The 15,525-nt window shown below is 43.9% G+C and overlaps 1 protein-coding gene across 6 annotated transcripts in view; it reads right to left on the minus strand.

Moving 5' to 3' along the window:
• Positions 1-14,327, minus strand: part of DZIP1 (DAZ interacting zinc finger protein 1) — a 54,049-nt gene extending 39,722 nt beyond the window's left edge. For 2 of the 6 annotated variants that reach the window (XM_079902744.1, XM_079902739.1), the window contains exons 1-7: positions 14,109-14,327; positions 13,046-13,143; positions 12,474-12,583; positions 11,710-11,942; positions 11,043-11,597; positions 5,227-5,311; positions 2,285-2,412 (exon numbers count right to left, since the gene is read on the minus strand). In XM_079902744.1, the coding sequence (XP_079758870.1) occupies positions 2,285-2,412; positions 5,227-5,311; positions 11,043-11,597; positions 11,710-11,712 (771 nt within the window). In that variant the 5' untranslated portion in view covers positions 11,713-11,942; positions 12,474-12,583; positions 13,046-13,143; positions 14,109-14,327. Of the gene's footprint in view, positions 1-2,284; positions 2,413-5,226; positions 5,312-11,042; positions 11,598-11,709; positions 11,943-12,473; positions 12,688-13,045; positions 13,144-14,108 lie in introns of all 6 variants that reach the window. The other 4 variants (XM_079902743.1, XM_079902740.1, XM_079902741.1 and 1 more) reach the window with 4 other exon arrangements.
• Positions 14,328-15,525: the final 1,198 nt, after the last annotated feature.

The raw sequence follows: 15,525 nt of genomic DNA on the forward strand, positions 1-15,525 counted from the left end.
AGTTTCACCTCAAATGGGTCAGCTAGACTTGCAAATTTCAGTTAGGCTTCTTCTGTTTGTTTTGGTTGCAAAAACACTGCATATAATGGCAGGTCTGTGCACAATGATTTTTCTAAACCAAAGGCAGCACACAGCATCCTTTTGTCCTTACATTCCTTAAAGCACAAACACAGAGGCCCAAAGTCTCAAAAGTTCTATGATCTGTGAACTTGTAGAGTAGGCATGCAATCATATGTAAAATGTAAACATACTTTAAAAGTCTATTGAGAAGAACCTTTCTTGATACCATACCAATTTGGGTAGCATGGCCCCATCTCACCCTTAATAAACACAAATACATTTTTATATAAGCTAAATTCAAGGTCTGGTCCGATCAGCCTTTGATTTCCGGATGACCTTCTGTTGTGTATTTTTATTCTCCTAATTGGGGACCTGAACTACACTACAAATATACTCCACCTAACAAACATACAGAACACCGCACCCAACAACAGCAGAATATACATTCTTGTTAAATGCACATGGAAGATTCACCAGGATAGACTACATGTTAGGCCTTAAAATGATGTTCAGTTTTAAAAGGTTGATATCATGCCAAGTATCTCCTCCAACCACAACAGAATGAGGCCAGAAATCACTAACAAAAGGAAAACTGGAAAAATTCACAAATGTATGAAAATTAAACAATATACTCTTAAACAGCCAATGGGTCAAAGAAAACCTCACTAGGGAAATGCAAAAATACTTTAGGATGAATGAAAATTAAAGCACAACGTACCAAAAAAGGGAAGCAGACAAATCAGTGCTCAGAGGGAAATTATAACTGTAAGCACCTACATTAAAAAAGGAAGGGGCTTCCCTGGTGGCGCAGTGGTTGAGAGTCCGCCTGCTGATGCAGGGGACACGGGTTCGTGCCCCGGTCCGGGAAGATCCCACGTGCCGCGGAGCGGCTGGGACCGTGAGCCATGGCCACTGAGCCTGTGCTCCGCAACGGGAGAGGCCACAACAGTGAGAAGCCCGCGTACCGCAAAAAAAAAAAAAAAAAAAAAAAGGAAGTTCTCAAGTGACAAAAAAAGGTCATTACATAATGATAAAGAGGTCAATTCATCAAGAAACTATAACAACTGTAAATATATATGCATGAAGCATTGGAGCACCTAAAATATATAAAGCAAATACCAACAGAATGAGAAGGAGAAATAAACAACAATACAATAATAGTAGGGGGATTTTAATACCCCACTCTCAACAATGGGTAATCCAGACAGAAAATCAATAAGGAAACACAGGAGTTGAACAATACTATAGACGAAATGGACCTAAAAGATATATGCAGAACATCCTACCCAATAACAGCAGAATACACATCCATCTCAAGTACATACAGAATATCCTCCAGGATAGATCATATATTAGGTTATAAAACAAGTATTAACAAATTCAGGAAGACTCACTTTATATCAAGTATTTTTTCTGACCACAATGTTATGAAACTAGAAAACAGTAACAGAAGGAAAAATTGAAATTCACAAATAACTGGAAATTAAACACACATTCCTGAACGACTAATGGATCAAAGGAAAAATCAAAAGGGGAATCAAAAACATCTTGAGACAAATAAAATGGAAACACAACATACCGAAACTTATGGGATGCGTTAAAAGCAGCTCTAAAAGGAAAGTTTATAGCTATAAACGTCTACATGAAGAACAAAGAAAGATCTCAAATAAGCAACCTAACATTATACCTCAAAGAACCAGAACAAAAGAACTAAGTCCCAAGTTAGCAGAAGGAAGGAAATGATAAAGGTTAGAGCAGAAATAAATGAAACACAGGATAAGAAGACAATAGAAAAGATTTAAAAAACTAAGAGTTGATCTTTTGAAAAGATAAACAAAATTGACAAACCTTTAGCTAGACTAACAAAGAAAAGAAAGAGGACTCAAATAAGTGAAAATTATACATGAAAGAGGAGACATTACAACTGATACTACAGAATTACAAAGGATCATGATAGCTTACTATGAACAATTGCATGCCAACCAATTGGACAATCTAGAAGAAATAAATTCCTAGAGACATGCAACCTACCAAGATTGAATCATGAAGAAAGAGAAAATCTGAACAGATGAATAATGAGTAAGGAGATTGAATCAGTAATCAAAAAACTCCCAAAAAAGAAAAGCTCAGGACCAGACGGTTTCAGTAGTGAATTCTACCAAACATTTACAAGGAATTAACCCCAATCCTTCCCAACATATAAGTGTTTCTGAATTTAGCATACCTTAGAGAATCTGACTACATGGGCATGCTGTGCAGCCTCTAGCTGAGACCTGGTGAGCTGCAGCTGCTCCTTCAACATGTCGATCTCATTCTGGAGCTTGTCAGTCTGTGCCCTTGTCTTATACTCTGCTGCAACAGAAATACCTCGTTAAAATACCATCTCTTAGAAAACCTATCTGAAAACTTTTGGGGTACATCCTACTGATAAGACAAAGACAAAGGAAACTGCTTTTTCTTGGGATATTACTTTTTTCATGCCGCATGAGCCAATTTTTACTCTCTACTATTCAATATTTATTTTCAGTCCTTCATATTATTGAGTGCTGAATTATTTTTAGCAGATTCTTTCAGCCACTAGATTGAGGTTGGATTATCCTACATAGATAGGGTGAGAGCCCGTTCAGGGAGCAAAAACGGTACAAGGAATAATCCTGGGCTCTTCTTCAAGATGCCTGTCTCAGTCAGAGAAGGGAAGCAATAGCTTCCACGGCAGGTACCACAGTATTGAAATCTCTACGGTCACCATCCTTCTGGCTCCCACCGAACTCTCCTGAGAACCTCATCTGTGCTAAGATAAGCAGAGGCTGGCATTCAAAATGCAAACTCGGGCCATAACCCATCCATGGGGCAAAAACGAACTACTGAAAAGTCGTTAAAGGGAGCAACAAGTGAAGGGAAGAATACTTATGTACATGTACTTACATGCAGATGTACACATGACTGAATGGATATACATGTGTCTGTGAGTGTAGACATGAAAGGTATGGAAACCAAGGTAGAAAGTCAGAATCTCAAAGATGACCTGAAGAAATAATACTCATTTCAGAGTCTGAAATACTCTCTGAAACGAGTATGCGATAGAATAAGATACTGAAACAGAAGAGAAAGAAGGTCAGTTTCACACTGAAGAATGGTAGGTTAATTAAAATACTTAATCTTCCCAATTTCTCCAATACATTGCTAAATTGTATCAGCGGTCCATGGCTTATAAGTGGAATTTTATGCTGTTCGTATTGTTTATGCAAAGTTTAGCTGTTTCCTGAATAAATCTATTTATCTGAAATAGGCAGGAATGGAAACAAACTGGCCCAAAAGGGAGGGGAAAGCAGGCACTGAGTAACAAGCTAGAAGTACACACGTCTAGATACCGAGAACATTTAAGATTGTAATGAGAACTTCTGTGGATTACTGTGGCAATCAGCAGAATGCTTTGATCTGCTCATGGAGAAACAGACCTTGCATTCTTTGCTCCTGAGAACATTTAAATTAGTAGGAAACCTGGTTCCATGGTAAGCCTCCCATCTCCTGCTTCTTCAATTTCCCCCTCGATACACTGGTTAATTCACACTGGCACCCAAACACATCTTAGTATCTCCCACCTCAAACAAGACAAAAATTTCCCCTTGGTCTCATATTTCCCTCCAGGCACTGCCTCCTGTCCCAGCTTTCCTTCCCAGCAAACGTTACTGAAATAAATGTCTGTAATGGACATGACCACTTCCTTGCCTGATTCCCAGCTCACTCCAATCCAGCTTTCATCCCCAATAATTCACTGAATTATGTCACATGTCAAGGTCACCAACAGTCACTGTGACAATAATGGTCAATTCTAGGTCTTCCTCTTCCTCTGTGCACAAGATCATTCGGTGTAACTGTCTCCTTCTTGAAACACTCATGCCCCTTGGTTTCCATGACAACACACTTCCCAGACTCCCTCCTGCCTCCATCACTGTGATTTCTCACTCCCTCAGGGGCTCCTCCTGAACTCCTAGTGTGGGGCTGGCCCTAGCCATCTTCTCTTCTCTAAGTGATCTCATCCAGCCCAGTTCTGCTAACGACTCCCAGGTTTTATCTCCAGCCTGGGCCTTCGCTTTGACCTCCAGACCCTCAGCATCTCCACTTGCATGGCAACTGTACGTGTGACTTAGTTGTACCCGCGGCCAACACAGATTCTCCATTCTCCTTCCTCCCTCAATCTATCTGCTCCACTCCTGGTCTGTCCCTCAGGAAACGTGACAGCCATTCACCCAAATGTATAGGACAAAAGCCCAGGATCATCTTTGCTTCATCTCTTGCTCTCATGTTGAGTCACATCTCTGTGGCCTCTGCGTTCAGAATAAACCTTCTCCGTCTCCACTTCTCCCACCTTCCCTGGTGCCGCCCTGGGCCAGTTGCCACCTTCTCTCACCTGGGCTATCGTGCAGCCTCCTCACCTTCCCAGCTGCTTCCACCTCTGCCCCTACAGTCTGTTCCCCAACTGCAGCTAGAGGGGTCATTTTAAGGTACAGATCAGATCATGTCCCCGCAACTTAAAATCCTCCAGTGGCTTCCCATTACGCTTATTAAGTCACCCACATGCCCACCCAGGGCGTTCAAGGCCCTATGTGACCTAGTCCCTTCCTAACCCACCACTGCCTGGCTCACCCTGCTCCACCAACCTTCTATCTGTTCCCCAAACATGCCGTGCCCTGCCTTTTCCTCACACACCCTCACAGTGCGAGTTCCCCTTGCCCGGGATATACATTTCCCAAATTTCCTGCAGGCTGGGACCCCAGCACCATTCTGGTTTCTGATCAAATAGCGCCTCCTTAATGAAGAGTCACTAGGAGTCACTCTCCATCCCATTCTCCTACTTTATGTTCTTCATTGCACTTGCCACCATTTGAAAAGAATCACTCATTCATTTGTTTAAATGTGAACCCTCCATCCCTCCCATTAGGGTGTAAGAGAGCCAGACAGGGTCTGTCTTGCTTATGACGGTATCCCCGACCCCTAAGGCAGTGCATGGCACACAGTAGGGGCTCAATACTAACTAAATGAGTGAACAAGGACTATGACGCTTTCTTTTAAAAGGATTGAGAGATGCTTTGGACCATGTCTCACTGAAAAAAGAAAAAGGCACCAGAAAGAAAACAGATCTTTGAGGTAGCGCTCACGACTTACCAAGATGAGAATCTTCAGGGTGGCGGCGCTGAATATGACTTTGTAGAAAAGCTTGGTTCATAAAGGCCTTGTCACAAAAACGGCACTGAAAAGGAGAGAGCAACAAACCCAAGTGTCTGTAACAAGTGCCCTTCCACCTAATTTGAATTAAAATTTGGGTCCCTGAAGCATTATCTCTTGGGGGATTTCTCCCAAATGTTACCACCCTGGCAGGTGATACTGAAAGCATAACCAAAAAGACATACAAGACCAGGGTGTTCTTCCCAAACTGAACACAGGACAGTGAAAGCCATCTCTTAACAGTTAAAGTAGCCCATCTTGGTGGTTTTGGGAACCCCTGATGCTGCCCCTGTTAAGACTGGTGGTTCACAGCCCGCCAGCATCAACTTGTTCATGACACTCCAGTCATGCCAGCCTCTTCCTGTCCCTCAAGCAAGCCAGCTTCAGACCCTTTGCATTGGCTGGTTCCCTGCCTGAATCTTCCCCAGACCTTCCCATTCAAGGTGTCATTTACAGAGCATCTTCCACGCTTGGGCTGAGCTGCACGTCCTCAGCAAATCTTCCTGCATGAGCCTCCTGACAGGCACTGTCCCATCACACTGTCTTGTTTTCATCATTGTACATCTCACCAGTTAATATTTTCAGGTTTATTTACTTCACTTGCTTATTGTCTCCTGCCTAATCCCTCTAGGTTCTAGCATGTCAGCTTCCTGAGAGCATGAACTCTTTTCTCTCTTATTCATAGCTTTATCTCTACAGACCAGCATTAAAAAATCATTGAGCACATGCTTAGAAATATTTGGCCTCCTAAAATGAATTTACTGGGGAAAAAAAAAAAATCAATCCTACCTGTATCTCTATTCTCTACTTTAACACAATTTTTAAGCAAAAAATTCAACTTGTTTCATCTATATCCTCCCCCCTGGATTACTCTGAAGTAAGTCCTGGATACTGTATATTTCATTTGTCAATATTTCAGAATCTATCTCCAAAAGGACTTTCTTTTAACACAATCATAATATTATCCCACCTTTTAAAATGTGAAAATTTCTTATTTATCAACAAATATCCAACCATTTGTTTATTTTTTCCCCAATAATTCACACATTGTCTTAGAAAACATTTTTGCAGTTTGTTGTGAATCAGGATACAAATAAGGTCATATCCTGCAACTGGTTGTTTTGTCTCTTAATTCTGTTTTTGTCTATAGGCTGAGCCTCCAAGCTCCTTTTCCTTATAATTCTTTTGCTGAAGACACTGAACATTTGTCCTGCAGAGTTACTCAGTCTGGATTTTGCTGTTTCATCTCTATTGTGCTATTTACATGTTCTCCTATTCAGCTTTTGCCTTACTCTTAATCAGTATAATTGCATCAGAAAACTTTAGGTTCTAACTTCCCAGAAAATTAACATGATGGCATATTTCTCAGCATTACATTTCAGAGGATCTTTACAGCATCTTTTACGACTTCTCTGCTCATGAGGACTGTTCTGGTTTCCTCACAACAGTTTAGGGACTGCCCACACTGGCTCGGGGGTAAGTGTGACACTTGGGCTACACACAGCACTGGAGAAAGGAAAGGAAGAGGAAACACGGAAGTGTAACTTTTAATTTCTCAAAATAGAAAATACGTATTTTAACTACTGCAATAATACAGAAGACTCATGAGCTCAGGGTAAGAAGGGGCTCATACTCCAAAAAGAAAAGACTGACATTTTGACTACATCAACATGAGAAACTTCTATGACAAAAATACCAAAACAAAGTTAATAGACTTCTGGTTTCTGGATCTGCATGTAAGGAGCTTGAAAATCGCCACTCCATCCTAACAACAAGGAAAAAGCCGAACAGGCTGAAAAATCCACAACTCTTCTTGGATCTGTAAGACAGGGGAGGATACAGGGCAAACCACTGCCCCTGAGTGTGCTTTTCAACACTGCACTTTAAGTCCTTGCTAATGTAATAAGGCAAGAAAAAAATTAAAAGATATACAGACTGGGAAGGAAGACACAGAACTGTCTTTGTTTGCAGACGACATAATCGTCTGTGTAAAAAATCCAAAAGGACTGCCAAAAAACTCCTGGAACTAATAACCAGGTATAGCAAAGTTGCAGGATACGAGGTTAATATACAAAAGTCAACTGCTTTCCTATATACCAGTAATGAACAAGTGGAATCTGAAATTAAAAATGTAATAACATTTACATTAGCACCCCCCAAAATGAAATACTTAGGTCTGTTGATAATGGGGCAAGCTATGCATGTGTAGGGGCAGGAGATATATGGAAACTTTTTGTACCTTCCCCTCAATGAAACTAAAATTGCTCTAAAAGAAAAAACTTAAGTTCACACAAAAACCTGCAAGTGAATGTTTATAGCAGCATTATTCATAAGAGCCAGATACGGGTTCCAGGCAAGATATTCTACAAAAGTAAAAGGTTAACAGACTCTGATTCATGTACACCATGGAATACTAGTCAGTTTTTAAAAAATGAATGGATTAGTGAAACCTGAAACAACTGGTCTATCAGGCCCCAAAGCCAAAACTATCTGATCTACCATCACTGGGATTAAAACATACTTTATAATAGATCTTACAGTAATTAGAAACTTAATAAAAGATCATTCTTTACAATGAAAAACAGCAGGAGGTTCAGGAATCCTACTTATTGCACAAAGATTTTGCCTTAGAGATAATAAAGTTCCCTTTCAGGGTAAGAAGGTGGGAAGGAATTCTACATCACGTAGAATCAAATTTCTCCATTAATAAGATAATTATAAAACTTTAAAAAATGCTGTAAAAACTTATCCTATAACCCTTTGCATTTTCTTAAAAAAATTAGTTTTAAATATATGATAAATATGTTTGATATACAGATGAATGATATAAACTGCTTTTTCAAAGGAGTTCCCTTAAAGCATCTTTAGGACAGAAAGTGACATAATGAATTAAGAAAAATTAGGTACTATGAACTATTCATAGAAAGGAATCTGATACTCTTTCCATGACAACCCCAGGGATATAATATGTCAAATTATGTTCAGTGTACTTGGTTTCAGAATGTTGGCTACATGTAGGTTGTATGCTATGTAAAACATGTAAATGTCTTAATACCACTTCTATCCAAAATCATTAAAAATTTAAAAATACTTAGTGTAATGGAATTAACACAAGAACTCAGGGTTCCTTTACCTAAATGAGTAGGATAGAGGTTTTTGATTCCTCCAGATGTTTTTTTAAGACCTCTCAAAGACAATGACGGAGAATAGGAGATAAAGATTTTCACTATGCCCACTAAGAGTTAGGCCCTGTTACATCACTATCTTTAAAAATTTCCACGGCAACCACTTTATCCATGAAGAAATCAAAGCTCAGGAAAGTTAAGTTGCAGCCTTATTGGTTGCACAGTTTGACCCATGTCTCTCTGACAGCAAAATGCATGCTTTTTCTACTCCCCAACACTCATCTCCAACTCCAAGGGGCTCAATAATTGGAACAAGGGACAGAAATTCACTGACAGATTCCAAAATCTATCTGTGTTGCTGAAGTGTGGGGAGGAATCTGAGTCTTCCAGCTGTGAAAATGAAAGGTCTTCTTAGAGTCTAAGTCCTATTATAATCCACTGGAATTTTTTAATTTTTAAAGTTTTAAAAATAATTTGATAGCCAGATCACTGGTACACACTGGCCTTTACACATGGCCATCAAACTTCCCCGGCTGTTGGAGGTTTCTATTTAAATAAAAATTCACACTGCAGACTAAAGTCAAATAACTATTTAAACAAAATCAATTGACTTCCCATAAATTTTACTATAGGCCAAATATCCCTAGCTTACAAATCTGTAACAAAGGTTATAACACCGTGGAATCCCTGCTAGCTTACATGCCAACTATTCTTAGCAGCAGTCTTTGACTACCCCTCCCTGAAACACTGATTCTCACAGCAGCTCAGCACTGTGACCTCTGGCCTTCTGGTCTGAGGGTTCATAAAGAGATAGGTCACAGGTAGCCACAGCTCACTACAGGGAAGCCACTGCAGAAATCAACATCCACTTGTTGCAAGCTATTTACTGAGCTTTCCTCGTGCTATACCTGCATTATCTCACGGGATTCTCAGAGCAACCCTACTACTAATGTTCTCATTTTCCAGATGAGGAAACTGAGGTTTAGAAGTTAAAAGACTTGCACAGAGGAATAGGTGGAATTCAAACCCAGGTAGTCTAACTCCGGAGTTGTCACCCTAAAAGCTCTCACTGCTCAAGAACTCCATAAAGAGACAATGGCAAGTCACTTAATAGAGGGCAGAGTATACGTGTACTACACTAAGTAGGAAAAGGTGGTGTGGTCATTCCTATCTCTTCTTGGCCACACCTGGGCACACCGTACAGCTACCACCGCCATTCAGAGTCTGAGTGGCCAAGAGTTGGCAGGTGTCACTCATTTGATAAAAGTGAGCCATTACTTTTTTAATCCTCATATTATCATTCGCATTTGAAAATCTTTACTTACGAACAGCTATTTTTATGATAACCAAAAGAACGCAAACAAAGTTTATAAACATACAATTTTTATGTTACAGGTTTTAATGTTTCACTGAATAATACCAAAGCCAGGTAAGCTTTCTTTAATGTTTTAAACAGAACCTATTCTATCCATTTTACGATAATGACATTTAAAGAGCCATCTCAGCACTATTTATAAATATTTAGTTTTTAAATAGCATTTATGAAACACATAGGCAATTAGCAACATCAGGTATCATTGGATGACTATACCTAAAGGTTGTATACCCAAGGCTAAACATTAAGATTTTCTAACAGCATTCTTTCCCAACTGTTCACCTAGTACACTTCTCTCAAGGCTCCTGTTGGGTCAGTCTTAAGCACTATTAACCTCACTGTTTTCTGAGCCCTACACCCAGTTCTCCACATTCACTCCTGCTTTGGCTCCACCATTACCTAAATCCACTGAGGCCTTTTAAGTCCTATTTAGTCAAAATGACTGGAATGTAGGGGTGTGAAATCAATCTTGTCAGTCTATTGCTTACTTTGATATCTTCATCAAACATCCTTTGCTTCTTCTACCTAACCAATAAAAAAGATAAATATGCTGATTTCTGTTACACACAAAAATGACAATATTTATCTTGGGTTCAATGTCTAACCCCTAACAGTTGGGAGATTAAGAACAAAAAGGCAAAATTTAAAACATTTTTAAGTAGCATTGTTATATCAGCAAGTATTCTCCTGCTTAGGAAATAGACACATTGAAATACTTAAAAGTCTGCGACTCACTGCCAAATGGTTCAAAGGTAATAGTATGAAACAGAGACAGAGAAAATAAAGCCAATGTGGCAAATGTTAATAATTGGTGTAAGGAAGTTTTTGCACTGATTTGTAATCTTTCCGTAAATTTAAAAATATTTCAAAATTTAAAAATGAGGAAAAAAAATCCACAAATTTAAGCATTCCATATCATTTGGGGCCGCAGCTCAAGAGCAATTTGTACCTGGTTTATTTTTCATTACACCGATTAGGAGGAAGAAACAGTTTCTTAAACAACCAGCTTTTGGATAATTCAATAAAGCACCGCAGTCAACGTTACTTAATTATTAACCCTATGTTAGTCTACACAAGGTAATGAACCACGTTATCTGTTGGTTAAAATTACTCTTTCGCTTAAATATATGCTGTTTCTTCTAATTTAGAGTACAAATCAAAAAAAAAAAAAAGGCAGTGCTGTAGGAAAGGACTCTCAATATCCCAGCCAGTAGGAATTGAGGGTTTTATTGGGTAATCACAAGGCAGCTTCTCACCTGGTAATAGCTGGCTTTGGCCTCAATCATCAGCTGCTGGGTGGAGATCAACTTTTTCCTGCGTTTACACTCTTCCTTGAGTAACTTGATCTCGCCGGCCTGCTTGGTGAGGAGCTTCTTGCTCTGCTCGCACTCGGCCAGGCTCAGGCGCAGCCGCTCCTCCAGGTTGTGCAGCTGCGAGGTGAGGAACTCCTGCGAGTGCAGCAGGTACTCGATGGTGAGCTGCGCCAGGCGGATGAGCTTCAGCAGCACCGGGTCCACCCCAGACTGGCAGTGCGGGCACTTCTCGTCCTCCAGCTTGCAGAAGGTGATGTTCATGATGTTCTCCTGCAGCGTGAGCACGTCCACGGCGCCTGCCACCTTGTCCACGTCGATGGCGCTCAGCCGCCGCCAGTCCACGTTCTCCAGCCGCGGGCGGAACTGGAAGAAGGGCAGGGGGCCCGAAGCCGCGCTGGCGGGGCCGCAGGCCATGGCGGCCCCGCCCGCCGCGGCGGCTTCGGAGGCGGGTCTCTCCAGGCTGTTGGCGAGCGGGTAGTAGACGTGCTTCTGAAAGGGCTGCGGGAAGGAGAGAGAATGGGGGAGGCGGAGGGGGCTGGGAGTTCCGTGGAGTCCCCGCCGCCCCAGCCCGGCATCGGCAGGCGGGCATCCCCGGCTTGCCGCCTCTTACCATGCTTGGAAGCAAATCCGCCGCCTCTGCCGGCTTCGGAGGAGGGGGTAGTCCCGTCTACCCGGCCCGGGCCGCCGCCGCCCCACCCCTCGGAGCGGGGAGAAGGCCGGGTCCCGGCGGCGGCGGCGGCCTAAGGGCCTGGGCGTCTAGGCCGTTGTTATGGCAGCGCCACGGGCGTGGACCTGGAGCAAAGTGCGAGCCGGCCAGCGCGCGGTCAGCGTGCGCCCAGGGCCCTGCGGGGCCAAAGAAGAACTCGTCGTGAGCCAGCCGAGGACACACCGGTCCACCTCGAGAGGGCACACTTCCTGAGCGCCGGCTCGCGGGGCACCACCTTGCAAGTCTAGGCGCGGGGAGCCACATCCTAGCTGCCAGCCTCTGATCCTCGCCTTAGGCTTTTGAGATTAGAAAGAACCATTCATCCTCCTCTTTCACGCACAACTCAGAAAACGTGAAGCAACAAATCTATGTAAAATTAAATGGGATGGAGGGGGGCCTACTGCAAAAGGGCACGAAGACACTTTGGGGTATAATAAAAAAATGTTCTCTATTTTGATTGTCTTGTTGATTACCCGGGCATATACATTTTTCCAAACTCACTGAATGGGTTGGCCACCTAGATATAACATTCGGATAGAATTTCAAACCAAAGAACTTCCCCAAATATGTAATACCTTACTTGTCTTTCCAAAAGGATACTTTTTTTCAAAATGTGAAGATAAAGACAATTATATGGAGGGGGAACTTTACAGGGCCCTGGTATTTACCTTACAAACTTGTGTGGCAGCTGCATTCAGTTTTCTGGAGAGGCTGAACTATTTCTAGCAGCAACTCGTAGACCTCAGGCCTCTCATTCTCGAGGTCTTCTGGGAGCTGCCTGTGGTTACCATAGAGATGGATGAACTGAGGAAAAGCCAGCCATTCCTCAGTCCACCGGGGAGTCCCTGCTTGGACCAACCATCAGGAAAATTTTTGTCTCTCCTAACACCCAAAGAACAGAAGAAACGAAAATACAGTTCAGAGTAACTGGAAGCAAACTTGTAATGTCAAACATTTCTAGCCCTTTCTAGACACTGAGAACTAGAAATAAGCCCACAGGAAAGCATCCAGAAACTAAGCACACACTTCATTAGACTTCATAGAAGCCGTGCATCCAAATAATTTTGAACGGGATTTTGAAAGAAGAAGAGCTATTATCGATTAACTACAGCCAGCATGACAGTCTTAAAGATCTAGCTTCAAAGTCTGATTCTTCCATTTACTTGCTGCCTGACCTACAAGTTACGGCAGCCCTAGGCTTCAGTTTCCCAGTCTGTGAAATAGACGTCAGGATACCGACCTGGCAGGTCTATGTACCCTGGACTCCATCCACTGGGCTGCAGGATCAGCGGGAACAAGGGCCGTGGTCTCTCTTGCTCACCATTATATCCCCAGCACCTGGCATAGATCAGGCACGGAGAGGCGCGTTAAGAATTTGCCAAAAGGACAAGTGGATAAAGAATGATCCAAATGAGGGGCTTCCCCCGTGTCTCAGTGGTTAAGAATCCACCTGCCAATGCAGGGGACACGGGTTCGAGCCCTGGTCCGGGAAGATCCCACGTGCCCGTGCGCCACAACTACTGAGCCTGTGCTCTAGAGCCCGTGGGCCACAATTACTGGGCCTGCATGCTGCAACTATTGAAGCCTGAGTGCCTAGAGCCCGTGCTCCCCAACAAGAGAAGCCACCGCAATGAGAAGCCCGCGCACCACAAGGAAGACTAGCCCCTGCGGGCCGCAACTAGAGAAAGCCCAGGGGCAGCAACAAAGACCCAGACAAAAATAAATTAATTAAATAAATTAAAAAAAAAAAAAACGATCCGAATGAATTAGGCGCTTACGTCAGCTCCTGACCCCTGTTCCCTCACATTTCCTGTGCCCCCGGGCTCTGGGTCCAAGCCCTTGAAACTTGGGGGTCTATCCGCGCGCTCCCACTGCATTCTGGGCAGGAGGCGCGCTGGGCTCGAGGCGCCCATCTCCGTTCGCCGCCACCACTCCGCCCGGCCGCGAGCGCCGCGCCGCTGGCCACCCTCGCCCCTCCGCTGAATCTGAGTCGCAAGATGGCCGGAACAGGAAAGAAGGGGGCACGCTTTCCCGTTCCCTCTGCAGGGCCCCCAGCCGGGCGCAGCGCCTCCCGCCCCAGGCGCACCATGGGGACGACCGCCGAACCCACAAAGACAAAGGCCGGGGAACGCAGGCTCCAGTGGGGTCCCGGCGCCGCCCCTTAGAAGGCAAGCAAACGGGGGAGTGGGGGGCTGCAGCGCCTCGGCTCGCAGCGGGAAAAGAGGAAGGAGGGCCCGGCTTCGCGGGCACCCAGAGGCCCCGGCCTCTCCTGGGCGCCTGGCGCATCCCTGACCTCGACTCACCCCAGCTGCGCGCTTCTGGGCGGACGCCGGGCGCTGCAGGCGGACAGGGGCGAAGCTGCGGACGCAGGCTCCAGGGGCGCTGCTAGCGCGGGCGGGCCTGTGGAGGCCGAGGAGCAGCCGGGAGGGAAGCGGCGGGCCAGCTCCTTCTTCCAGGACGCAGAGTGAGGCCTGTCTGTTCTGGGCAAGTTGTGGCGAGGCTAACCGCCTGGCGCCTCTCCAGGCCCTCCCAGATTCCCGGCCACGGGCGCCTCGGGATCCCCCACCCCCCTCCCGCCCCCTCCCATCTGCGATCTCCCTCCGGCCTCTTCTCTCTGCTTCCCGGCTCCTCCGGCAGCTGGGCGGGCCCGTGCGCGTCTAGACCGCCGCGCGAAAATGCGCTCCGCCAATCCCGCTGTTGGTGCAGACACGTGGTGCCTGGGCGCGCTCTGTTGCTGGCGTGGGATGCTCGCCGCAGGAAGACTTTTCAAAGAGAAACCAGATTTACTCCTACCCTGCGGTTAGCCTAACGCCCAGCTATCTAATTTCCCATAGAGGCAGGGGCGTTTTGTGAATTCCTTCTAAGAGATGCATTTTAATCGCAGAAGTCTGCAGATGCAAGAGACCTTATAGGGCTATCTCATGCAGCCTTGCGCTTGAGTGACGGGGAAAACAGGATTAAAGACCATGTGCCGAAGCACACAAGGATTTAAATCCATCTAGATTCCGTGTCTCTTTTGGTTATGCCCATTTTAGGACGAAAGTCGTGGATCTCTGTTGGCAGAAAGTTTGTCGGTGGGGGAGAGGGGACGTCCGGGGTCAAGAGTAAGGTAACTGTTTTTTAACCTAAAACTGGAACACACGGTCTAACAATGGGGCAAAATTCCATATAATGCGTAATCCAGAAAGTATGCACATATTTTAACAACCACGAGGTTGACCCAGATTGAGAAATTCGAGTGCATCTTTTGCAAAATCATACTGTCTGTTGTAGCAAAATAGTTCTTCACTTAGAAAGGAGTAACTTCAGAATTTTTGTTGGATGACAACGTGTTACTGTAAAATGCCTTTCCTTGTGTTTCTGTTTGACTGAATTAACTTTATCGGCTACTTTATTTAGCACAAGGCATCAAAAATAGTAATAGCTCAAAAAGTATTTATGTTGAATTCCTTTCTTGTTTTAGTTTTTAATTAAAATCATAAGACCTAGGACAACCTTAACAGGTTTTTAAAAATTTGTCCAATTTCAATTTAATGCTTAAATTGGAAAGATCCAGGATCCCATAAAAATGCTCTAAAGTAGTATGGGTAGATTTCTAGATAGAAATTTCAGGCAATGTGAGGGAGATGTGGCCACTGCTTTGCAAAATCTATATACTCTGTAGCCCTTTGTGGTGTGTGTGTGCGTGCCTTAGAGGATAATTGCTTAATTAACATTATT

This window comes from Stenella coeruleoalba, assembly GCF_951394435.1.
Source record: "Stenella coeruleoalba genome assembly, chromosome: 18".
NCBI lineage: Eukaryota > Metazoa > Chordata > Mammalia > Artiodactyla > Delphinidae > Stenella > Stenella coeruleoalba.